At 49.7% G+C, this 25,669-nt stretch overlaps 1 protein-coding gene across 15 annotated transcripts in view; it reads left to right on the top strand.

Moving 5' to 3' along the window:
* The window catches only part of BLTP1 (bridge-like lipid transfer protein family member 1), a 1,831,302-nt gene that overhangs the window by 722,148 nt on the left and 1,083,485 nt on the right, over nucleotides 1-25,669 (top strand). For all 15 annotated transcript variants that reach the window (XM_086962202.1, XM_086962209.1, XM_086962198.1 and 12 more), the window contains 2 exons: nucleotides 2,802-2,950; nucleotides 8,343-8,562. In XM_086962202.1, the coding sequence (XP_086818328.1) occupies nucleotides 2,802-2,950; nucleotides 8,343-8,562 (369 nt within the window). The remainder of the gene's footprint in view (nucleotides 1-2,801; nucleotides 2,951-8,342; nucleotides 8,563-25,669) is intronic.

The following is a 25,669-nucleotide window of genomic DNA, read 5'->3' as shown; positions in this document are numbered from 1 at the left end:
CCCAGCAAGAGGTCTTCCTGCTCCAGGAGGTCAGAACCGTCTGCCTGCCAAGTTTGGAGACGTCAAGACCCACAGGAGCCGCCCTGCACCAATACTCGAGATACCGGAGCCCGTTGTAAGCACCAAGGCCTGTTTGTGTTCAGTCAGAACACCACCGCCTCCAAAACTTACCTGCACATCGAGGGACTCTGAGAGAGACCAGCACGATACCAAGAGTGGCCCTGCTAGGTTTCTCTTCCCTCTTCTGGAGGTGGACCAAGAACTGTGAGAGCCTCTGACTCACCGATCCGCTGGACAAAACACCTCTGCATCTGAGCTCCCCAACTTGGGCTCATGCAAACCAGTGGTATCTTTGTGGCCCTAAGACCCTCAAAGGCCGAGCCCCCCATTGGGTTCAGCCCCCCTTGCAGTCTTTTATTACAGATACTTTTCCACATTGACTTTAACGTGTAGCGTTCGAGATAACCACAGCTGAAAGCACCTCAGTAACTGGACACCTCAGTACAGGGAAAGTTGAACTGTTGATGCTTTCTTGGACCTTGACACCCTACTTACCTTAAGTCCGGAAGAACAATCCTGTAAGTCGTCTGTAAGTGTACCTATGCAGTGAATTTTTCTCCCATAGGATAACATTACCGCGTTCGACGCTCAAGCCTCAAATCTGACAGCAGTCATTTTCTACTGTTTTTACGGTAAAATGTGATAATGTTTCAAATACTTACATTATTCTGATGATCTAGGTGTTTAAAGTTATATTTAAAAATTATATATTTTTCTAAATGTGTCTTGAGTTTCTTCTTCAGTGTGTGTCTCATTTATTGACTCTGTGTGTACAACAAATGCTCAACACTTCCCTCTGATAAGCCTAGACTGCTCACCCACGCTACTACAGAAGAGAGCATTTGGGATATTTTATTTAAGCCTTGAAAGCTAATAAGGGTCATCTGGACGTTCTACATAGTGTAACTCATTTTGGTAAAAAAAAAAAAAAAAAGATGATATAAAAAGAAATAAAATAATAGAATATATCAGTACAATTATAGTGTGAGTTCAGTCATTAGCTGCTAGTTTTCTCTCTCTTAAGGACAAAAAGCACAAAACCCGGTGCAATTTAGCTCTTTCTTACCCCAAGTGTTGTATCCTTGCCAGGGTTCATCCCATTAGGCAGGGGGCCCTTTTCTTTCAAATATAACTCATTTTGGCACAAAACATAAAAAGCCAGCATCCTACAGAACCAAAATCATCCTGGTTGATAAAAGTAGTGTTAATTGTCTTCCAAGTAATTGAGGCCATTATTGCACTGGGACACATTTGCAAAGATCTTTGGAAAGCGCGCCCTAATCATCTTCAGTGTTCACTGGAGAAAAATAAAATAATTTCAGCGTAGGCTGAGGTCTGCCATGCAACTGTACATTTGACCTGGAGCTTTGCTCCTTGAACATTATGTTTAAATATAACTACTGGCAAGGGCCATCTTTATGCTCAGTTTTAGTGTTAAACTCCTCTTTCATGAAGTTGACAAATACAACCTCTTTCACCTGGGGTGCTAAAGCCTTTTGTAAGGGAGCTGATAATGATATCTTCAAAATAGTATGATTAAAAATAAATTGCAGAGAATAGATGATTAATATAAAGACATCCAGAAGTCCCAGAGCAGGTAGGTGTTCATTACTGTTTTTTTTGTTGCTCCCTTCACCCCCAGAGGAGAGGTGGGGGGGTCTTTTTTTTTTTTTTTACTGCCTCATTGCCCAAGGATGGTACTTGTATCTGTCACCTTCTGTTTTTTTTGTCCAACGGCTCGGGTGATAAAGGACTCCCTCTGGCTTACCCTTGTAGGAGCTTAATTAAAAAGGTAAACAAGGGTGAATTGTCACCCTGTTCCCAATGAAGAAACAGGCGTAGGTGCTGGTCATGGTGCAGCATGTCAGTGCCCCCTGTCACCTGCTCTGTGAGTTGGATGAATAGTAACCCCTCACAGACAACCCATTAATCTGTGGGCCGCACCGCTGTGTGAGTCGCATAGCTGATGATCACCTTTCACCCTCACCTGCACTCAATTTGAAATAGCTCAGGAGGGAGTGACATTGAACCCTCTCCTCCCTAACTTTGGGCAAGGCAAGTAAGGAACAGCCAATCCACCATTGCCCTTGGGCAGGGTGTGTAGAATACCAGCCCATATCCCTCATCCAAAACTAATGCACTGTTTAGAGAGTAGGCATTGTCCCCCCCCTCATCCCTGGGCAAAGTGAGAGAGTGTTTACTTGGTGCCTGCTTCACATTTGATTTATACCCCTAACACTTGGGCAAGGTGGGAATAGTCTGAAGCAAAGTCCACCCCTCCTGAACTTCATTCATATCTGCAAGGGGCTTGTGGGGGGGATTGGGGGGGGCATTTTCTCAACTCTATTTCCACCTGCCAATAAAAAAAGTGTGTGGGGGAGCTTGAGCGCACAGCTTAAACAGCCCAATATCATTTTGGATTGCCCATCAGCCCGTGGGCGAGTCTAGTGGACATGGGCACCATCCCCCCTCCCTAACCTTCAGGCAAGGACCATGGGGGAAATGTATTAAGTAGCCCCACCCTTGGGCAAGTTAGGGCCATAGTGTGATTTAGAGCCCCTGGTGTGGACCAGGCCTGGGGAATTGGGGTTAAAGGTCTTCATCATTTTTACTTCTTTCGTACCCTAACAAACCGGAGTGAAATATTCATAAGTGGTTGGTCTAACATGCCCACCTATAAATCTTGCAGCAGTGGCTCATCTGTCAAGGTACTTTTTTAATTTTGTTTTTTCCTACTATAGGTACCGTCAGTGAGCATACAATGCTTCTCGAAGGAACAAATAACCGGCCTCCCCCTGCTGGGGTTTCCTCTGGGGCTGTTACTGGTGTAGAAATCATGAGAAAATTATCAAAGGTTCATGCAAACAATGATTCCTCTCTTAAGATAAAGGTAACCTTGGTATTTAATTTTTATTTCATATCTTTATTTTCTGTATGTTTTGGGTATTTCCATATTACATGCCTTAACACATTTCCAAACTGCTATTTTGATAAATATACATTTTGGCAATCCCTCATTGACTTCTTAAATTTGTCCAGTGATACTGAAATGAGATGCGCCATATTTTTGATGGGCAGTGCTTTATAGAGTATTTGTTGTGCACTAGTATTTATTTAACATGCCCTTTGCATCATAAATGGTTGTACGCTTTACCAGTGTTTAACTATAGAGCAATAACATTTTCTCTCAGTACCGTTATAGATTGATTTCTTTCTAGCTAAAATACTCTGTTTTGGCTTGCAGTTTCGCTCAATAACCTAATGTACACCACTTACATCTGCAGGGCACATGTTTGAGTAGATGCAAGGACAACTGGGAGTTCCATTTTAATGAGTTCATTACACTGAATACCATCAAATTGACACTACCATTGTCACTTGTCACTTACTAGACTTAGAGACAGATGTTGGTTTTCAATCATCAGCTGATAAATTTTTGGCAATTTCCACACATAGTAAATTGTTGTTTTAATTTATTTAGTTCCAATGAAGTCAAATTTAATTTATAATCACCTTGTTATTCTATAGGCATATGTGGACAGAGTTATGGTTTCCTCTCTTAGGCTTTGATGTACAGATGATAACACATATATAATCTTAGTAGACATATTTGTTTGCCAGATGTATGTTTCTTTCAATATTTTGTCATGTAGTTCTTTTGGCCCCTTTTTCATTCATATTGTAGCAGAAATAGGAGTAGACACTTGTCATGCATTATAATGGATTACAATATCTTTACTGAGATCCTGGTATGGTTTGTAGTTCTCTTAGCTGTTGTTTTGATTTTCAGTTTAAGAAGAAAAACACTCACATTTATAGGATCTCCAGCCAAGTTCATAGTTCTATTTGCCCAGATGAAGATCATGCTTGCCACTCCTAAACGCCTCAGTTTTACTTAGAATTTATTTCTACTACAGCGGTTCTCCTGCTTTAGCTATTCACCCTAGTTTATTCTCCTGTTTAAATAGTCGTGCAGTCTACAGTTGCAACCGTCTGGGCAGACTTGTACTGTAGGAAAGTTCCCCTTATTCATGGTCCCCCCCCCATACACACACTTTTTGTCTGACACATGATGCACTTTGACTTTGTGTGCCCTGTGTCCCTGCCAATCAGGCTGCAGCACCTATTGTGCCACCCATAGAGGGCCTGTACCTTAACACTCTCACACTGCCATTATGGGTGCACCGTTTTGGTACTGAGAAAAGAGAAGAGTCGACATGGCACACATCCCGGTGTACGAAAATGCGAAGGAGCCATGTTAGGTTCTTGTCCAAGCAGCACAGCCGAGTTTATCACTGAATGAATCCAAAAAATTGAGATTCATATACTTAATTTGCTTATTCCACTGCTTACTCTTCAAACTTGTCCATTGCTTTCCATTTGCGTGTAATCAATTTATTTTAGTCATTCCCATTCTTTAGCAAAATTCTTAAAAGAACACAGGAACAGAATCCGTTTCCACATGTTGCGTGTTTATTCAACAGACCCCAATGCATTTTGGGATACTTCCCTTCATCAGGGGTATCTATAATACAAAAACATAATTTGAAGAAGGTATTTCACCACCAGCGTAATATGTTACATTCCTGATTGTTGACATAAACTCAATTTAACCATTTAATTTGAAACGCTTCAACCAGAGCTCACTGTCAACACTGCCACACTTTTAAATGTACAACCCACACCGATGCGCATGAAAGCTGTTCCCCATACTAGCTAATGCCATCAAATACTCACATGTTTATGTAAAACAAAGATCGTTGATTCAAATGTATACCCCGTTAACACCAGTTAGCACATAAAAATAATTGGAAAACATAACCGCACCAAGCTTACCGCAATATGTGTAGTTCTTCATTATTGTGCCACGTTTTCACCGAATTATTACATTGTGCGTTAAAATAGATCAAAATGTCATTCCGCTTTTAAAATATGATGTGTCCTCGCACATCTTTCCTTTAACGATGAAAATCAACACCAACTACTGAAACCTTCATTTATATAACACCCCTCAAGTTCTCCTAGGTGATAAGTCACATGTAGAAGGTGCACATACTAAACTGCGTAACAGACTACTTGGATTTAAAAAATGAATCTCCCTCCCACTGTTTCTAAAAGATTACTACATTAACCAGCATGCTTTATCAGGTGCTTGAAACAAAACAATGACATTTACCCTATTCTTCTACGCTATTTCATCCCGGCGAGCTGAATCAGTGTTGTACACGTTAACATAACCAAGTGCAGCATAATTGAGTGCAAAACATTACCTTTATGCATATAGACACATCCCTGTGTGCCATACCTGTGACCCACTGTCTGGGGCCTAGGTAAGTCACCTCTCTAGCAGGTTGCACTAGCCCCAATTGAGGGTAAAGTTGCATGAGCCTTGTACCCCTACAGTGTACATTGTAAGTGTAGTAAAGCCATAAAGAGTATATGGTCTGGGATTTTGTTGCTATAAACTCCACAACTCCATAATGACTCTACTATAACCTGGGAAGTTTGGTAGCAAACATCTTAGCACATTAAACCCACATTGATGTGTGTGTGGGATTTAATGTACAATGCAGACAGAGGGCATCCTAGAGATGCCCCCTGAAAAACTCTAGTGTGGTTCCTGAAAAGCTGCCACCATTTGCCACCACCAGACAGGTTTTTACACCCTTGGGTAGAGAGCCTGCACTATCTGGGACAACTAACAAAGCCCTTCCTGGGCAGAGGTGTCATGCCTCCTCCCCCAGGATGGGTCGGGTCCACAAGAGGGGAAGCTTCAAAGGCCTGCTGCCTTTGTAAGCTGTCCCTGCCTTTTGCTGTCCCCATCAACTTGATCCCACTGGTTCGGACCCCACTTTGAGTGGGAGAATCAGTGGGGAAACCAAGCTAAGAGGAAAGGTGTACCCACCTTTGCCAATCCCACCCCTCAGGTGGGGGAGGCGAGATGAAGCACCCTCCATCTTGGAGACGAGGGTACCCAACCAATTAGGAAGTGGTTCATGCCCCCTCACCCCGGAGGGTGGCATAATAGGGGGTGTATCCACCCCAAGGAAGGGACCCACTGGTCCCACCTTGCACACCCCTGTAACACATCGAAATTTAATATTTAGTGGCGACCCTGACCCTTGCCGCCTCTGATTCCAGGAAGAAAGAAGAAGGACCGAAGAGCCGTGCTGACCCGGGCAGAAGAGTACACCTACGGCTTTGGCCCCAGCCCTACTGGCCTTTCCCGACTTCATCCAGCCTACAGCGAGAATCCCAGAGAGTCCAGCAGCCAGCAACTTCTAGTGCCCAGAGGTCCTGCCCTGCACTCATCTAACAGACTCTGTCTCCCATGAGCATTGGATTTGCTCAAGCCAAGACTCGCCCACAGAATCCGGGTCCTGGCGGTTATGCAGTTTTGCACCCAACTCTCAGTCCCCGAGTTTGAATGGCCCAACACCACGATGATGTCTCCCAAGCAATCTTGACTTGGGATCTGGTGATCCTTGACCCTCCCTAAAGCTTCAAGTCGATGCTTGCAGCCTCAACCAGAAGGTTCCCCCTGACCGCAACCGGAGCTGGTAAGAAGAACCTGACGCCAAAAGACACTTCTGCACCCGACGACCCACGACGTTGGGTGGCCCAACCAACGGTGTCCAGGCAGCCCCCAAGATCCCAACTTACTTCTCCAGCTGGTGGTCGCCTCCAGGAAGCCTCTCTACCAGAGCCTGCAGCATCTTTACCGCACCAAAGATCTCCATTGACATCCACTGGGTCCCTGGCGTTGCCGTGGCACTCTGCACCCAGCCACCCCTGCGCCACTGGCGGTGCAGCTGCTGTGCTGATTGTTGGGCCCTGCAGTGCTGATCTTAACCCCAGGAGCTTTGCCTTCACAGCCAAGTGGCCTGCTCGGGAGCAGTCCCTGACTGATGTCCCACTTAGCCCTTATTGTCTAACATTGGGCCCGTGCACTCTGCACCCGGCCACCCCAGTGCCGCTGGTGGTGCAATTTGAGTGCCTACCTAGACATTGGGGAGCCTTGGTCCTAACCCTCAAAACTCCTACTCTTGAGTCGAGTTCTTACCTGTGAAACCTATAATCATTTTTCTCCAATGGGAACCAATGTTACAAAATGTTGTTCCTAAATTGTTCTCTTTTGAACTGCTGTTTTTGTATGGAGAAAAAGTAACTACACTGCAAATCTTAAAAAGTCTGTCTTACCTTGTATTGTGAGATCCCCGTCGTGGTATCTAAGCTTACCACCCTGAGTAGTCAATGTAATCCAAAAGTATGTACTGTGTAATTTAGACTTCTTTTTGAACCAATACAAAACTATAACGATTACAAGGAAATGAAGTTGTGGATGAATTTGCAAAGTCTTGCTTTGGAGAGTATATTTCACTTACCTGTGCCAAGTCCTGCTTAGTTCTAAAAATGAAGCAAAACCAAAGGGGATAATGGAAGGAGTGTTGAACAATGCAAGCACTCACCCCCAGTCAACTGATCTGGGTTTAATCCATCATCATTCTTTAGCTCACTCCGCCACCCCAGTTCACACATGGCCATATGCAAATCAGTCTGACCCTGTGTCTCATGGAAACAGTTCAGCCCGAACTGCCAAGACATGTCTTCCCTGGACCAGAAACAAGCATACTGGGACCAGTTTCTGGCTAATCAGCCGTCATCAGCTCTGGTTCTAATAATGAAACATAAGTATACCTTTTTTATACTTACTTAATTGGTCCGGATTCAGTCTGAGTGTGTGCCATCAGTCTTGATTGAGTGAATACAATAATTGCTTAACACGCCCTCTGGATAAGCCTAACTGCTCGCCCACACTACTACAAAGAGAGCTGTTAGTACTTACCTAATTTAGCCTCTCCTCTCCTCTGCTATGCCTCTGGGAATTCCCTCGACTCTGTGCACACTATACCTTTCTTTGGTCTAGTACATAAAGAGCCAGCTTCCTCCATATGCCTCCTCATATGCTGAAATTAGTTATTGACAATTTATACTCCACTTTCATATTTTCTGGCCACGGTCTGTCTTCATTCTTCTACTCTTCCTGTGCTTCCAGTAGCTAGCCTTCTACTAGCACCAGATGTTACCTGAGTGTTTTCAACCTGTCTTTTAGATAAGATTGGTAGCTGCCAGGAATTTTATTTCATCTTCATGCTTTCTTACTTCTTCATTCTCAACCTCAATAAGTAATGGGCGGTTCAAATGTTCCTTTTCTATTTAATCAGTTGTATTGTCCACAAAAAAGTATACCCAAGGTGTTCATTTCCTTTTTTGTTTACCAGGGTACTCATCCTTACCAGTCCTTGAGCTACACTAGCGGCGATACTGCCAATGATTCCCCCGCTCATGTTGTTCGTTCAGGAATGCCTGTAAAGGAGAGTCCACGGAAAGAAAGTCTGCTCAGCTATCTAACTGGAAGCTTCCCGAGTCTGCACAATCTTCTTGAAGGAACTCCTCAAAGGAATGCTACCACAGCTAAAAGCAGTTCTCTAACCAGAACAGGTAAGCTCTGTGACTGTGTAGTAACAATGTTTTAAATGAGGTCTCCCTTTTACATAAGTTTTAAGTGTATACATTAATTATACATTATTTGTCTTTTGCTGTTTTGACTTTCAAAATAATGTGGCTCATATAGCAAATATTTCATTGTGATATTTGATTGATGTTCTTTGTAGTAGCCCTTAGAAGGCAAACACCTAATTAGCCTTCCAGTTAACAATGCATGCTTATTTGTTGTATTTCATGTAGTTGTGCCGGCGGTAGGTTTTGCCTTACACCGCCTGTGCTATAGAGGCATTACTACTGTTAATATGAACCAAGAGAGAACAATTCAAGTATCTACTATCTCTTTTTTATTTTTATCAATGAGATGCCGCAATATGTCCAGATGTGAGTCCCATGCTTGCTATGTCATCATACTCAATTTTTTAGTGTTAATGCTCAGTAGGTGTGGTGTTTCTTTTATTCCCATTCAATGGGGACGTAGGGAAATTGACTGTTTCTGTTGGAACAGGGCTAGGGCAGATTTGCCGAAAATTGGATCTTGTCTGGAGTGGCACTGTGAGTAAAGAACCCAATGAGCTTGACTGTTTTCCAGAATAATTATTTGCCACTGATTAAGATTATTTCAAGCATTCCACTCTTCATGTGTTGTTTTTCTCACTTTAAGTCCTATGTTTGCTGTATTGGAGAGTATGGGGTTCAACTGCAGAATGATATTGGGAGAATGTTTGCTGCATGATTCACCAAAGGCCAGGGTTAAACTAAATTGGATATTATCAATCAATCAATCAATCAATCAAAAACATTTATATAGCGCACAACTCACCCGGAGGGTCTCAAGGCGCTTGGGGAGGGGGGTCCGCTACTGCTCGAACAGCCAGGTCTTGAGCTGCTTCCTGAAGGCGAGGTGGTCTTGGGTCAGGCGGAGGTGGGTCGGGAGGGAGTTCCAAGTCTTGGCGGCCAGGTAGGTGAAGGACCTTCCTCCTGTGGTGGCTCTTCGGATGCGGGGGACGGCGGCGAGGGCGTGGCTGGTCGATCAAAGCTGGCGGGTGGGAGTGTAGAAGTTGAGGCGGCTGTTGAGGTATCTTGGGCCTTGGTTGTGTAGGGCTTTGTGTGCGTGGGTGAGGAGACGAAAGGTGATTCTCTTGTTGACCGGGAGCCAGTGCAGGTCTCTCAGGTGTCCGGAGATGTGGCTGTGTCGGGGGATGTCGAGGATGAGTCTTGCCGAGGCGTTCTGGATCCGCTGGAGAGTCTTCTGGAGCTTGGCGGTGGTTCCGGCATAGAGGGCGTTGCCGTAGTCCAGTCGGCTGGTGACGAGGGCCTGGGTGACCGTCTTCCTGGTCTCGGTGGGGATCCACCGGAAGATCTTATGTAGCATGCACAGGATGTTGAAGCACGACGAGGAGACAGCGTTGACTTGTCTGGTCATGGAGAGGGAGAAGTCCAAGATGAAGCCCAAGTTGCGTGCGTGGTCTGTTGGTTTGGGTGCGCTGCTCAGGGCGGGGGCCACCAGGAGTCGTCCCAGGCGGAGGGAGAGGAGCCCAGGATGAGAACTTCTGTCTTGTCTGAGTTCAGTTTCAGGCGGCTGGTCATCATCCACTTGGCTACGTCTTTCATCCCTTCGTGTAGGTTGGCTCTGGCGGTGGCGGTGGCGGGGTCGTTGGTGAGAGAGAGGATCAGCTGGGTGTCGTCGGCGTAGGAGATGATGTTTAGGTTGTGTTGGCGTGCGATGGCCGCAAGGCGGCTCATGTAGACATTGAAGAGGGTGGGGCTGAGCGAGGAGCCTTGAGGAACGCCGCAGATGACTTCGGAGGCTTCTGATCTGAACGGGGGCAGGCGGACTCTCTGTGTCCTACCGGCGAGGAAGGAGATGATCCATTCTAGTGCCTTCTCCTGGATTCCGACGTTGCTGAGGCACTGCACTCCCCTTCCCACTTCAGGAGGCTCTGCTCTTCTGAACTTGGCTGGAACATCAAGTCATTACCATAGTGGTTCAATACCTGGCAGGCCAGGGTGGACAAACTCAGCCACCGGTGCTTGATGGATTACGAATGTCGTCTGAACTCGGACGTGGCTGCAAGGTCTCTTTTAGCAGTGGGGAGAGCCTTGGTTAGATCTATTCGCCACCGAAGAGAACGCGCAATGTCATCAGTTCTGCACGTTGAAATTTCCAAAGAGGCACTTACCGGAGACGCTTTTCGTCATGAGTGGAGCTCCAGTCTGTTGTACGCCTTTCCGCCTATACCACTTCTGCCCAGAGTGCTGAAGAGGATCAGGCGTGACCGGGCCGAAGTTATTCTTGTGGCTCCGGACTGGGCTCAAAGAGTATGGTATCCAGAGCTACTTAGTATGAGCACTGATCCCCGATTCGACTGCCTCTTCGGGAGTATTTTCTGTCGCAGCAGTAGGGGACGGTCCTTCACCCGAAGCTGCCCAGCCTCCACCTCCATGCGTGGAGATTCAGCGGCGACAGTTGGCGGCTTGCCACAATTCTATTGGTATTTTTAATGGAGCTTCTGGCCTGCTGGATAGTTTAGTTATGCTTTGATGAGAATGGTTAAAAAGAACAAGAGGTGTGAATCAGGAATCTCACTTTACTCAGCTTATATTCTGCTTTACGTAGCCAATCGATATGACTTCATCAGGCTTCTTATGGAATCTTCTTCTTATCTGGTTAATTCTTTGGTTGTAGTGAGAGTAGCTCGTTCTGTATCCCAAAGGCACTTGGCACCCTGCATCAATATATACTCTTCCCATTTAAGATATTCATGGAAGGATTCAAATATTTAGAAGTATATGTGAAAATGCATGAAAAGAGGTTGTGCGAGTATAGCATTGTTGGGAAATAAGTTCTGAAAACAGACTGCTTGATGGAGGACCCTTTCACTGCCATTGATGTGTTGGTCAACACTTTACAAAGTGATAGTGCTACCAAAATTACAAAATTCTTGTGTGTTCTGAAAATCAATCTTTTTTTATTTTTTTCAAATTAATTTTTTTAATTCCCTGTAGAAAGGAGGCTGCCAAGTGTTCTCAAGTTAATCCACATAGAGATGAATATGAAGGGTGATTGGCTATCCTCACCTTATGTAATTATTACTTGCCAGCTTATCTGGTAGTGGTTAAAAAGTGAACTTTTATGGCTCACGAAGAACTGTCACTATTTCCTCCGAGGATAGGCACACAACTCCTGCATCTTCTGATGCATGCATATGATGTGTTACTATGTGGTTTGCTACCAGTTGGGTTACAGAGAATGTAATTGTGTTCTTTTTGATAACCGAAAAGCATCATCTTAAAATCAATTTCACTAAAACCAAGGCATTAGCTTTTAAGTGTAGGTAACTCTGCAATCCATTTTGATGGTCAATATGTGGTGTGAAATTGGAACAAGTTACGCACTATATCTATTTAGGTAGGAAAATTCAAACACTTCCTTGATAGTAAGCTTCATCTTACAAGAAATAGGAGTAATGCTTTAGGACATGCAGTGGCATTCAGTACATTTGATATTTCTCGTGAAACGCCATTTCTCTTATTTGTTAAAATTATATAAAGTAAACGTTCCTCCAACGCCGTATGCAGCAATATCCAAATGGTTTCGCTTCAACCTGTATGAAAGAAATATTCTTGATAGATAGATTTCGTTTAGTAAGCTCTTCCAATACCATTTCAGGCTTTATGTATTGAATTTGGCCTTATTAATACTTCTATCCATGTGATTATGAAGGTAATAAAATGGGCATATAAAGTAATTAGTGCAGAAAAGGGTTTTGTTATCGAACTATTAAAACAGGAATTCGCTTTAGCCCATCATGCTTATGATACTTTAGTGGTTAATCTACAATTTCCACTTTCTAAATTGAATTGTATACTATTGCATCTGAAAGAGACACGTTACCTTAGAATATCCCCAGGCGTCAGACTGAATCTGGAAAGTTTTGTTTAGCAGTACCCTTGCGCGTCAGTAGGTGGCGTCCTGCGGCTCCGCGTCCATCACTGGCGTCCTCAGCGCATAGATGACGTCACAGAGAGTACTTAGGCGCCACCCATGCGCTCTGACGTCAGTTCTTTCTTTTTCCACACCAGTAAGCGCAGATCCGGATTGAGGTACGTACCTTGGTCACTTTTTGACCGCTATTTTGAGACTTTTGTCTCCCCACTTTTTTCTCCTGGTGCACGTAGGGATGCCCGGTTTTAAGTCTTGTGGGGCCTGTCGCCGAAATAAGTCAGAGGCGGACCCCCACGATGTTTGCCTCTACTGCCTGGAGACCTATCACGACTCCCGGGACTGCAGTGACTGTCATGCCATGGCCCCCAAGGCCTTGCAGGAGCGGCGCCATAAGTTGCTGGAGGCCCAGCACTCGTCACGTCGCCACTCCGAGTCTAGGGGACGTTCCCAGGACCGCTCGCGGGACCGGAGCCGTCGTTCCTTGGACTCCAAGTCTTCGCCTTCGGATTCCGGTAAGCGTCACCATAAAAAAAAGTCGAAGAATTGTGTTCGCTCTCCGACGTCCCCACGTCGCTCCTCGGAGGCGGATGAGGGGGACAGGGGCCTCGCCCCTGGGAGTCCCGCGGCCTACCCAGGTCTGTCGGCGACTCCTGAACAGATGCAAGAGTTCCTTGCTGCTATGGACGGCCTTTACAGGCCTCGGGCTCCCGGGGGCGCGCCTTCGCGCCCTGCGGTCCCGTGTCCAGATCCTGTTGCCCCGGTGGCTCCGCCAAAGGCTCCAGTCACAGGCTCCAGCCCCGGCGCAACAGGATCCTGCGCCGCCCTCGGCCCCGGCTCCACCCCCGGCGCCGCACTCGCTGCCGTTTATCACACCTTTGACCCAGTCCCGGACCATTTTGTTACAACCTGGGATCCACATTGGGAGCCTGCGCCAGTCCGGCCAGCGCCGTTTCCGGTGCTGTTCCTGACTCCGTTCGTCCCCTCTTTTATTCTGCCGCTGCAACCGGCCCCCTCTACGCCAGAGGCGGACGATAACTGGGAAGGGCCTGAGGACCCACTTACTGGGCAATGTGACTCTGAACAAGATTGGATGTACGACTTGAAGGATGAAGGTGACCTTGATGTTTCCTCTGACCCGGGGTTCGCCTCTCCCCCACCTACGATGGAGTAGGGTGCCTCCTACACAATGGTGCTCCATCGGGCTGCTGAGGCCCTCAACCTTGACCTCCCCACACTGGCCCTCAAGACCAACTTCCTCACCAAGGTGCTCCAGGCGGCTTCTACTTCGTCGGAGACGCTGCTTCCCTTTAATAACACCCTTACAGAGGTCCTCTTGGGCACTTGGTCCAGGCCAGCCACAGGGGACCCCGGTGGATAAAAACGTCGCCAAGCGCCACCGACCGGTGCCCGGTGATCCCGCTTTCTTGGCCACTCAGCCTACGCCTGAGAACCTGGTCATTTAGGCCTCGACGTCGCAGTGGCTTTTTCCACGGCCCCGCCGGATAAGGACTCTAAAAGGCTGGACCATTTTGGGAAGCGGTTGTTCCCTTTGGCCAACCTGGGGATGTGGTCAGTGAACACCGCCTGCTTGTTGGGCAGCTTCTCCCACGCGTTGTGAGATGTCATTGCTCAGGTGTTGCCTCAGTGTCCTGAGGAGGTGCAGGCTGCCCTTTCTCAGGCGATTGTTGAGGGTAAGGATGCGGCTAAGTTCGCCAATCGTTGTGGGTTGGACAACGAGGACTCATTGGGCCGGGCGATTTCTACGACTGTGGCGTTGCGGAGCCTCGCCTAGTTGCGTTCAACTGGGTTTTCGCCCGATGTCCCGAGCTTACTCATGGAAATGCCTTTTGATGGCACCCACCTGTTTGGCGACAAGGTTGACAGTGCACTACAGCGCTATAAGGACTCACAGGCTACGGCCAAGTCCTTGGGCCTTTCTACTAAGAATCCGCCCACTCCTGGTTTTTGTTCCTTTCATGTGCAGGGGAGAGGCACCCAGGCATGCTCTTCCACCAGGCCTGTGCAGAACCAGCCTCAGCGCGGCTGTGGTTGCGGTTTCCGCAGGGGCGGGGCGGGGAACCAGCGTGCGGGCCTGTCCACCTTCACCACCGCTGCTTCCATCTCCAAACCTTCTTAATCTGAGTTTCGGATAGCACCCCATGCCATTGGGTGGCAGGATCCACCACCACATCCCCGCTGGTGCGAGATTACATCAGACAAGTGGGTGCTGCAGATAATCAGCCAAGGTTACTCCCTTCCAGTCCTCCCCTCCAGCCATGCCACCTCGGTTCCACCGCATGTTGGGAGATTATTTGGTTCTTCTCCGACAGGAAGTCACGTCCCTCCTGGCCAAGGGGACCATCGAGTGTGATCGTGGGCCAGAAGTAGGGAGTGGTTGTTATTCCCACTACTTGCTGGTCCCCGAGAAGGACAAAGGGAGTCTGCGTCCTATCTTGGACCTCTGGGACGTCAATTGCTTCCTCCGGAAGGAGAAGCTCTAGATGCTGACCCTGGCTCAGGTTTTGGCTGCCCTCGACCCTGGAGACTGGATGGTAGCGTTGGACTTGCTGGACGCATATTTTCACATCCCCGTTCTGCCGGCCCACCGGCGTTACCTGCGATTCATGGTAGGCCAGGAGCATTTCCAGTTTACTTTGCTTCCTTTCAGCCTTACCAGCGCCCCTCGGGTGTTCACGAAAATGATGGCGGTGTTCACAGCTCATCTGCGCAGGTCAGGGGTATCAGTCATCCCCTACCTTGGCGACTGGTTGTTGAAGGCGGGCTCACCCCAGGAAGTCCTCACCCACCTTCAGACTACGGCCGATCTCCTGCATTTGCTGGGGTTCTCCATCAACGTGCCACCTGAGTCCCTCTCAGAAGCTCCCCTTCATCAGAGCGGTTCTGGATTCAACGCAATTTCGGGTCTACCCTCCCGAGCAGCGAGTCCGGGATATTCAGGCTATGATTCCAATCTTTCAGCCTCTATCCCGGGTTTCACTCAGGATGACCCTCCGGCTCTTGGGCCTGATGGCCTCCTGCATCCTGTTAGTGCAACATGCCAGATGGCATATGCGGGCTCTGCAGTGGGACCTGAAGTTCCAGTGGGCGCAGCATCAGGGCAACCTGTCCGATCATGTCCAGATCTCGGAGGGCGCTGCATGCACTTGCAGTGGTGGCTCACGAACCACGATTGGGTAAATGGCAGATCCCTCTCCCTTCCCCAACCTGACTTCACAGTGGTGACCGATGCGTCCCTCCTGGGATGGGGAGGCCACTTGGGAGAGGCGGAGATCAGAGGCCTCTGGTCTCCGGCGGAGTCCCGGCTCCATATCAACCTTTTGGAGCTTCGGGCGATCCGACTTGCACTAAAGGCATTTCTTCCCTCTGTCCGGGGAAGTGTAGTGCAATTGTTCAGACAACACCACCGCCATGTGGTATTGCAACAAACAGGGCGGGTGGGGTCTTGGACCCTATGTCAGGAGGCTCTGCGCCTCTGAACTTGGCTGGAACATCAAGTCATCACCATAGTGGTTCAATACCTGGCAGGCCAGGGTGGACAAACTCAGCCACCGGTGCTTGATGGATTACGAATGTCGTCTGAACTCGGACGTGGCTGCAAGGTCTCTTTCAGCAGTGGGGAGAGCCTTGGTTAGATCTATTCGCCACCGAAGAGAACGCGCAATGTCATCAGTTCTGCACGTTGAAATTTCCAAAGAGGCACTTACCATAGACGCTTTTCGTCATGAGTGGAGCTCCGGTCTGTTGTACGCCTTTCCGCCTATACCACTTCTCCCCAGAGTGCTGAAGAGGATCAGGCGTGACCGGGCCCAAGTTATTCTTGTGGCTCCGGACTGGGCTCAAAGAGTATGGTATCCCGAGCTACTTAGTATGAGCACTGATCCCCGATCCGACTGCCTCTTCAGGAGTATCTTCTGTCGCAGCAGTAGGGGACGGTCCTTCACCCGAAGCTGCCCAGCCTCCACCTCCATGCGTGGAGATTGAGCGGCGACAGTTGATGGCTTTCGATCTTCCTCCCGAAGTCTGTAATGTCATTCTGGCAGCCAGGGGTTCCTCGACTAAAACTGTATATGCCTGCAGGTGGAACAAGTTTGTGGCATGGTGCACAGCAAAGGCTGTGGATCCCCGTTCTGCCCCTCTTTCTGAGGTTCTTCTGTTTCTTCTATCTTTAGCCCAGTAGGGCTATGCTCTGGGCACTATCAAAGGTTATCTTTCTGCCATTTCCGCTTTCCTGAGGCTTCCTGATCAGCCTTCTATTTTTAAGTCCCCGGTTGTTAACAGTTTCCTCAAAGGCATTACACACACGTTTCCTCCCATGCCTTTCATAATGCCTCAATGGAGCACTGGAGCTTAAATCTTGTCTTTACTTTTCTGATGTGTGCTCCTTTTGAGCCCCTTCATAACTGTCCTTTACGTCTTCTCACTCTAAAGACAGCTTTCCTGGTAGCTATCACCTCTGCCAGAAGAGTGAGTGAGCTCCAGGCTCTTTCTTCTAAACCTCCTTTCCTTTATTCCTCCTTTCCTTTCCGTTCATCCGGAGAAGGTGGTTTTAAGGACCCGTCCTTCTTTCTTGCCAAAGGTTTTCACTCCCTTCCACATCGGGCAGACCATCACTTTGCCCACCTTCTTTCCGCCTCTGCATCCTTCCAGGGAAGAGGAGAGGTTTCACTGGCTGGACCCAAAACGTGCACTTGCTTTCTATCTGCAGTGTACACAACAGTTCTGGGTGGATGAACAGCTCTTTGTTGGCTATGTGGCTGCCAAAAAAGGTCGGGCTGTGCACAAACGGACCATTTCCCGGTGGGTCGTTCTGTGCATCAAAGCATGTTACTCCTTGGCCAAGAAGGAGTCTCCTGTGGGGTTGCGTGCCCATTCGACCAGGGCAATTGCAGCCACTACTGCCTTGGGACCGCAGTGTTCCCTTGCAGGACATTTGTCAGGCAGCTAAGTGGGTCTCGCTGCACACGTTTACAAAGCACTACTGCCTTGACAGTCAAGTGCGGAGAGACGGCTTCTTTGTCCGTTCCTGGTGTAATTTTGTTCTCAGACCCACCACCGGGGTTGGTATTGCTGCGGTATCTATTCTAAGTTAAGGAATCTATCACGAACGTGTCTCTTTCAGATGCACAAGTTACTACTTGTGTAACGATATATCTGATAAGACTACTAGTCGCAGATTCCTTCACGTAGAATTATACCCATGCATGAGACTGGATCCGGAAAACTCCTGCCACAGCATCCCTGCGCACCGGGGGCGGGGCAACACCACTTGACTCCGCCCAGGCGTCCGCGTACGTGACGTCAGTGAGGTCACATAAGACCTAGTTTTTTCCTTTTCCGTGTGCATCGCGGATCCGGTCATTGCTACGGGCCTATTTGGGCCTCTTTTTTTCCTTCAATTGTCCCTTCTTGTGTGGAACAGTGTGCGAATGCCTTCGGGCGTCAAGACTTGCACGTCGTGTGGGCTTCATATGTCGGCAACAGACCCTCACCTCATTTGTTTGTGTTGTTTGGGAGAGGGTCACGGCACCACTGATTGTGCGGCGTGCCAACAGTTAAAGCCGAATTCAAGCGCGGACCACCTGATGAAACTTCTCTTGGCGTGGCTGTCCAGGTCTACTTCCTCCCTTCAGTCTGCTTCAGCCGACGGCTTCAGATACAGCCGTGGGCGTCGTCCTCGCCCTACTCCGATGTCACGTGAGCATCGCTCCCCGTGGGGGAAGTGTCGTAGTTTGTCCCCGGGGGCTGGTTTCTGGCCTGCCGGGGGCGTGGGCTCTCCGCGGGTGATATGGCCGTCGTGTCGTCCTATCCACTGGTTTCCCGGTGTTGGGGCGTCGAGAGCCCAGATGGAGACATACGCGGAGGCTTTGCAGGCCTCGCTGGAGTCTCCTTCTCCTTCCCGTCCTGGTGCGTCAGCGGATCCTTTGACTTGCGCGGGTCCCTCCACGGCGCCGCCGGCGGCCCCGGCGCCACCTGGTTCGAATCCTGGCTTGGTGGATGTGGTGCTGTTGGGGTGCGGCTCCTCTGGGGCACCTCCTTCAAACCACGGCGTCTCTGCTATGCCGCAAACTCCAGCGGGAGTCCCTGTAGTGTTGCGGGAGGACGCCGGGGCTCGGGCCACAACCCTGAGCCCCTCTCTGTCTTTTGACAACGTGGTCCTGTCTAAGGCTGAGGTGGCGCAGCTAGGGCGCCGGCAACGGCTGGACCGTGCGGAGCCACAGGGGTCCGTGGACCCTCCTCATCCTGCTCCGGGTCGTGGCTGGGTGGGGACCCCTCGTCCCTCTTCGGGACCCTCTCGTCCCTCCCCACGGGCGGCTGCCCTGTCGGAGGGCGAGTCGGAGGTTGAATCATCCCAGGCGCCGCTACATGGGTTGCCGGACGCTCTACGCCACATTCTGGGCTGCAGTTGGTGGAAGGTTTCATGTCACTCCCCAGGCCCTTCTCGTTACTCCGCGCAGGCGGCTGTCTCAGCGGGGGTCGAGTTGGCGTCGCTCCGGCGCCGCCCCGAGGCCTGTTCGGCTCTGGCTCCGCTCCGGTCCCTGATGCAGTTTCGGACGCTCCGTTTTCTCCGAAGGCTGGCCGTATATTGGTGTCGTCCTCTCAGGAGACTGGTCGCCGTGTCGTATCTTTTTCACTGGCGTCGTCGAAGGACGGCTCCCTGACTTTCCTGAGGCAGAGGTGTTCGTCGGAAGAGCGGCAGTTCCCTCATTCTTCGGCTCCTTCTGACTTCCAGGTCTGGCCCTTGCCCGTCCTGCTTGGCTTCAGCGACGGCCGCCTTAGTTTGCAGCCATTGCCCACGGATGAGCTGCTTTCTCCACCGCGAGGCCCTACGGAAGCGGGTGTGGCTTTTGCTCACGTGGTGTCTACGGCCGTGGGCATTTTGTGCATGGGTGACCTGGTTGCTCATTTTACGATGGGCCATCTCTCTGAGGTTCTCCACCAGGGCTCTGGTGGGAGGGAGATCTTAGTTCCCTTTGAGGGTTCGCTCCTTTCTTCCCTGACAGGGGCTTTGTGACGTCCCGCCTCAGGGGATCCGGTGCCTCAGCACCTTCTGCACCAGCATCTTCAGGCGGCGCGTGACCCGGCGTGCCTTTCCCTCTGTCTCCCCCCCCCCCCCCTCTGCTGCCAGTCCGCTTTTGCTGACTGCCTTTCCCTCCCTACCGCCACTGTTGACTTCGCCGTCCAGGGAGGCCCGCTGGCTGGATTCTTGGGGGCGCAACATGTTCGCCTCGACCAGCGCTGCCCTGCGGGCCCTTAACACTTTGTGTGCTTTGGCTAGGCCTCTTTTTGTTTGTGGGACTCTGCTGAGTCTCGGATCCGCAGCCTTCCAAGAGCCGGTCCAGGTGGACATATGACACTATGCTGTGGATGGCCGGGAGCTTGCAGCGTTTATTCTCCACTCCGCTCTAGATATCTCGGAGGTGAGTCGGGCCATGTCTTCCTCAGTCGCCCTCCGTCACCATGCTTGGCTTCGGGACGGCGTGTTCCCTGAAAATATTCGCGAGCGGCTCATTGATCTTCCGTTTGACTGTGGTAGCAGGCCTCAGCCAGACCCGCTAGTGCAAGGGGTTCGCCCTTCTCTGCACAAAGTCCTTCGGTATTTCAAGAAGTAGTACCACGAGCCAAGAAAGCATGGTTTATTTATACCCACACAGGGGCTCAAAAGAAGGCGGTACAAACACAAGAGCACAGTTTATGTACATATAAGGCAATATCGAGAGGCACAATCGATCAGTGGGAGGAGCTAACAGTTTTGGGGGTCGACAAGCACATTCCTATCTGGAACTAATCACTAGCAGATGTGGACCCTACTTGGCATGCACGGAAGTGAGGGATGCTAAATATAACTTGTTGCCAGGCAGATTTCAGCGCTGTGAAAAGGAAGATAAGACAAAGCACATGGTCGGCATGAGGCAGCATGTAGCAGACAAGATGGCTGCCGTAAATACAAAATGGAGTCCGCTAAATGTCAAGATAACAGCCAAAACTAAGGTGTCTTCTGCTAATGCCTAATCTAATCGCTGTCAAATTACTACATGACGGCTGCCTGTTGTTCAATGCTCCGGCTGACTCGCCATCCAAAGGTTCCTGGCAGGGCTTCATCCTCCTCCTCCTCCGCCTTATCCTCCTCCTTCCCGTCCTCAGTGACTGCTGAGTTGGTCTTTTACTGGGCCTTCTTAGGCCGCTTGTTCTGACTGGGGAGGGTGCTTTCTGGCCATTAAGTCTTCCTTGGGACTTTGGCATTGTTGGCTGTGGGACAGCCCTTTGTTGCCTATGTGTGTGTTTGGCTGGAGTTGTTGCGCAGACTTGGCCATGAGATTAGGCCTTCTGCTTTGCTTGAGCTGCTTGTCAAGCCTTCTGCGGTGGTGTTTTTCCCAAGGCCCTTTTGTTTTTTTTCCCTCTGCTACGGAAGTTCTTCTAAAGAGGGTTCCCATATCTTGGGTCTTAACGTACCCTATGTGGGGTAGTGGTAGCTGTTAAATAGCTTGCGCTCTGCTCAGGAGTTCTGGTCACCTTCGAGTGCCGGTTCTCCATGGCGTTTCTGTATTTTGATTTTGCTTCTTGAGGTCGGGTACGCGGCCCCTCGTAGTGTTGTGGCCAGGCATTTTCTCACCTTCCTGCCCCTGTTCTGGGGGCTGGGGTGATTCTGAGTGCTCCCTTGTCAGTCGTAGACTGCCTGGTCTTTCTGGGGCCTCGGGCTGTTCATGCATTTGGCAGCTTATGACTGTTGGCGCTGTTCTGGATGGCCTGCTGCCTTCCATCTGGAGGGGGCTCGCCTTTCTTTCCCTCTTTCCTTGGGATCTCTGGGCTTCTTCCTCCTCCTCTAGCTGTCTTATCATTGGATGGAAGCTCTGTTGCCTTGTAAGGGAGTGAGGTGCTCTCTAGCCATGCCCTTGGTTCTTCTGCTGTGAGGGTACGGGCCTCTTCAGTCTCGCTTTCCTCATACACTCTCTGGGGTCGGTGGTGTTCCCGCCTGTCTTTCTGCCGAAAAGGAGGGGAAGCAGGAAGGGGGTCTGCTCCTGAAAGGAGGTGAGGCTGGGAGTCTCATTACAATGGCTGCCAGGTCTTTGAAGCTCTCCTGCCACAGATGGTTTTCCCTGGCCTGGGGGAGATGTGAACACCTTCGCCAAGGAAAGGCTTTTTTTCTGGGCCTAGGGAAAGAAAGCCCCCACCCTAGGGGTCCAGAAACATGTCTCGTGGTGGCAGGCTGGTGTGTGCCCATCAGGGAACCCACCAGAGGCTGGTTGTTTTTCAGGGGGCATCTCTAAGATGCCCTCTGAGTGCATTTTCATTACATCCCACACTGGCATCAATGTGCTGAGAAGTTTGATACCAAACTTCTACGTTTTCAGTGCTGCCATTATGGTACTGTGGAGTTCATAATGACAAACTCCCAGCACCATATACTCTTAATTGAAGCACTGTACTTACAATGTCTAAGAATTGAGTTAGACAAAGTAGGGGTACTGGGCACATGCACCTGTACCCTGACCATTGGTATAGTGCACCTAGCTAGAGGGGTGACTGGTCCATGCCAGGGTAGTGGGTTGTAGGCATGGCACACAGGGATGTTCTGCACCAAAACATGCAGCCTGCAAGGGCAGTATGTGAGTGTAAAGGTACAGGACCGCTAAGGATGGCACGGTAAGTGCTGCAGCCCTTAGAGGCCTTCCCTGGTCACAATGCCCTGGGTACCTGTGGTACCATTTACCAGGGACTGACCTGTGGCCAGAGAGTGCCAATTGGGTGTACAAGGTACAGTTTTGGGGAAAGAACACAGGCCCTGGGAACAGGATTGGCAGGGACCTAGGGCACATCAAGTCAAAGTGCAACAGTAGTCTGGCAAAAAAGAAATTGGTTTGGGGGGGGTGGTTCTGCAACATAAACCCAGCTTCTCATAGTGGGACCCAGCGTTGTGGGCCAGCGGGCGGGTTAGCCCACCAGCGCCCCCTCTGCAGCAGCCTCCAAACCTTCCTAGTCCGACCTTCCAGGTCCTCCAGTTTCCAGTAGGTGGCAGGATCCACCATCACCTCCTTCACCTTGGACAGGTGGGTTTTGCAGATAGTCCGAAGGGGCTACTCCCTCCCCTTCGAGACTATCCCTCCATCCATGCCCCCAACATTCCACCACATGTCAGGGATCACTTGGCCCTTCTCCACCAGAAGGTTACGGCTCTATTGGCCAGGGTAGCCATTGAGCGAGTCCCTGTCCCATAAGTAGGTTTTGGTTATTATTCTCACTACTTTCTTGTGCCCAAGAAGGACAAAGGCTTGCATCCTATCTTGGATCTCAGGGACGTCAACCGCTTCCTCCCTAAGGAGAAGTTCCAAATGTTGACATTAGCTCAGGTCCTGTCTGCCCTCGACCCTGGAGACTGGATGGTAGTGTTGGACTTAGCACACCTATTTTCACATCCCCTTCCTGCCTGCACACCGGCATTACCTGCGGTTCACGGTTGGCCACAAGCATTTTCAGTTTACAGTGCTCCCCTTCGGCCTTACCAGCGCCCTTCGGGTGTTCACGAAAGTGACAGCGGTGGTCGCAGCTCATCTGCGCAAATCAGGGGTTCCAGTCTTCCCCTATCTCGACGACTGGCTGTTGAAGGTGAGTTTGCCCCAGGCTGTTGTCTCCCACCTTCAGACTACGGCAGACCTCCTGCATTCGCTGGGGTTTACTATCAACGTGCCAAAGTCAAACCTGATTTCCTCCCAGAAGCTCCTTTTCATCGGGGCGCTTCTGGATACAGTGCAGTTTCGGGCTTATCCTCCTGAACAGCGAGTCCAGGATATTAGGGGTATGATTCCAATCTTTCAGCCTTTATCCCGGGTTTTGATCAGGATGACCGGAGGCTGCTGGGTCTCATGGCCTTCTGCATTGTGCTGGTGGATCATGCCAGGAGGCATATGTTGCCTCTGCAGTGGGACCTGAAATTCCAGTGGGCACAGCATCAGGGTAATCTTTCCGATTGCATCCGGATCTCGGAGGGCACTGCACACCAATTGCAGTGGTGAATAACGAACCAGGATTGGGTCAATGGCAGATCCCTCTCCCTTCCGCAACCAGAGTTCACATGGCTTCCTTACCTCTGTTCGGGGAAGAGTAGTGCAGGTGTTCACGTACAACACCTTTGCCATGTGGTACTACACCAAACAGGGCGGGGTGGGGTTGTGAACCCTATGTCAAGAGGCTCTTTGCCTTTGGACATGGCTGGAACATCAGGGTATGTGCCTGATGGTTCAACACCTGGCAGGTTTCCTGATTGCCAGGGCAGACAAACTCAGACGCAGGTTGCATGATGGATCACGAATTGCGTCTTCACTCAGAGGAGGTTCAAGGTCTCTTTCAGCAGTGCGGAGAGCCTTTGTTTGATCTGTTCGCTACCGAAGAGAACGCACAACGTCACCAGTTCTGCACAGTTGAATTTCCAATGCGCCACTCGCTCGGCGACGCTTTTCTGCCTACACCACTTCTGCCCAGAATGCTGAAGAAGATCATGCGGGACCGGGTCCAAGTCATTCTTGTGGCTCCGCATTGGGCACGAAGAGTCTGGTATCCCAAGCTATTCCACATGGCCATCAATCCTCCGATGGCCGAAAATATTTGGGAGGATCTTCTGTCGTAGCAGCAGGTGATGGTCCTCCCATCGAACCTGTCCAGCCTCCACCTCCTTCCATGGAGATTTAGCTGCAACAGTTGACAGCTTTCGACCTTCCTCCCAAAGTCTGTAATGTAATCTTGGGAGCCAGGGGTCCCGCCACTAAAACGGTATACGCCTGTAGATGGAACACATTTGTGGCTTCCCTTCCTGCCTCTCTATCAGAGGTTCTCCTTTTCATTCTTTCTTTGGCCCAGCAGGGCTATGCTGTGGGCACCCTCAAAGGCTATCTTTCGGCCTTTTTCGGCTTCCCGATTAGCCTTCTCTTTTCAAGTCCCCTATTGTAAATAGGTTTCTTAAGGGCATTACTCACCTCTTTCCTCTTATTCCTTTCATAATGCCCCAGTGGAACTTGAATCTGGTTCTAACGTACCTTATGTGTGCTCTTTTCAAGCCATTACATAATTGTCCTGTCAGACTCTTGACTCTCAAGACTGCTTTTCTGGTTGCCATCACCTCTGTTTGCAGTGTGAGTGAGCTTCAGGCTCTTTCTTGTTATTCTCCTTCCGTTGCTGTTCATCCGGACAAGGTTGTCCTTCAAACTCGACCTTCTTTTCTTCCCAAAGTGGTTACCTCTTTTCACATAGGACAGACTATCACTTTGCCGACCTTCTTCCTGACCCCGCACCCTTCCAAGGGGGAAGAGAGACTTCACCGTCTGGATCCAAAACATGTGCTATCTTTTTATCTGGAACGCACAAAACCATTCCGGGTTTATGATCAAGTCTTTGTTGGCTATGTGGGCACCAAGAAAGGTCGGGCTGTGCAAAAGCGGACCATCTCTCGATGAGTCGTCCTTTGCATTAAAATATGTTATTTCTTGGCGAAAAAGGAGTCTCCGGTAGGACTGCGCACCCACTCCACCAGGGCGACGGCAGCCACTACTGCTTTGGGACATGGAGTCCCCCGCGGTGACATCTGCCAGGCAGACACCTGGTCATCCTTGCACACGTTCACAAAACACTACTGCCTGGACAGCCAATTCGGGAGAGACAGCTTCTTTGGCCGTTCAGTTCTCCAGGACTTTCTTGGTTCGCAGACTCACCTCTGGGGTTCGTATTGCTGGGGTATCTATTCTAAGGTAAGGAATCTATAACTAATAGTCTCTTTCAGATGAACAAAGTTATTTACTCTCAGTAACTATATATCTTTAAGAGACATATATTAGTTATAGATTCTTTACCGCCCCACCCATCCTCCAGGTTCTGCGAACTGACTTGTTGTTTAAGGGACTCCCTTTCAAGGTCCTAGTTCTGGGCACCAGTGGTCAGTGTCTTGCATGACTCTGCCCTTCTGGCGTGGAATGGTGTGTAAAAGAACTAACGGCGCTCAGGGGCGTCTTCTAAGTAGATACAATCTTATCCCAGCGATCACGACACCGATGACGAACGCAGAGTCGACCGATGCCACCTACCTACTGCTATGAAAATATTTATCCGGATCCAGTCTGATGCCTGGGGGTAATTCTAAGGTAAGGAATC

This window comes from Lissotriton vulgaris, chromosome 3_1 (assembly GCF_964263255.1).
Source record: "Lissotriton vulgaris chromosome 3_1, aLisVul1.2, whole genome shotgun sequence".
NCBI classification, from domain to species: Eukaryota; Metazoa; Chordata; class Amphibia; order Caudata; family Salamandridae; genus Lissotriton; species Lissotriton vulgaris.
This window is presented reverse-complemented; position numbering and strand designations above follow the sequence as displayed.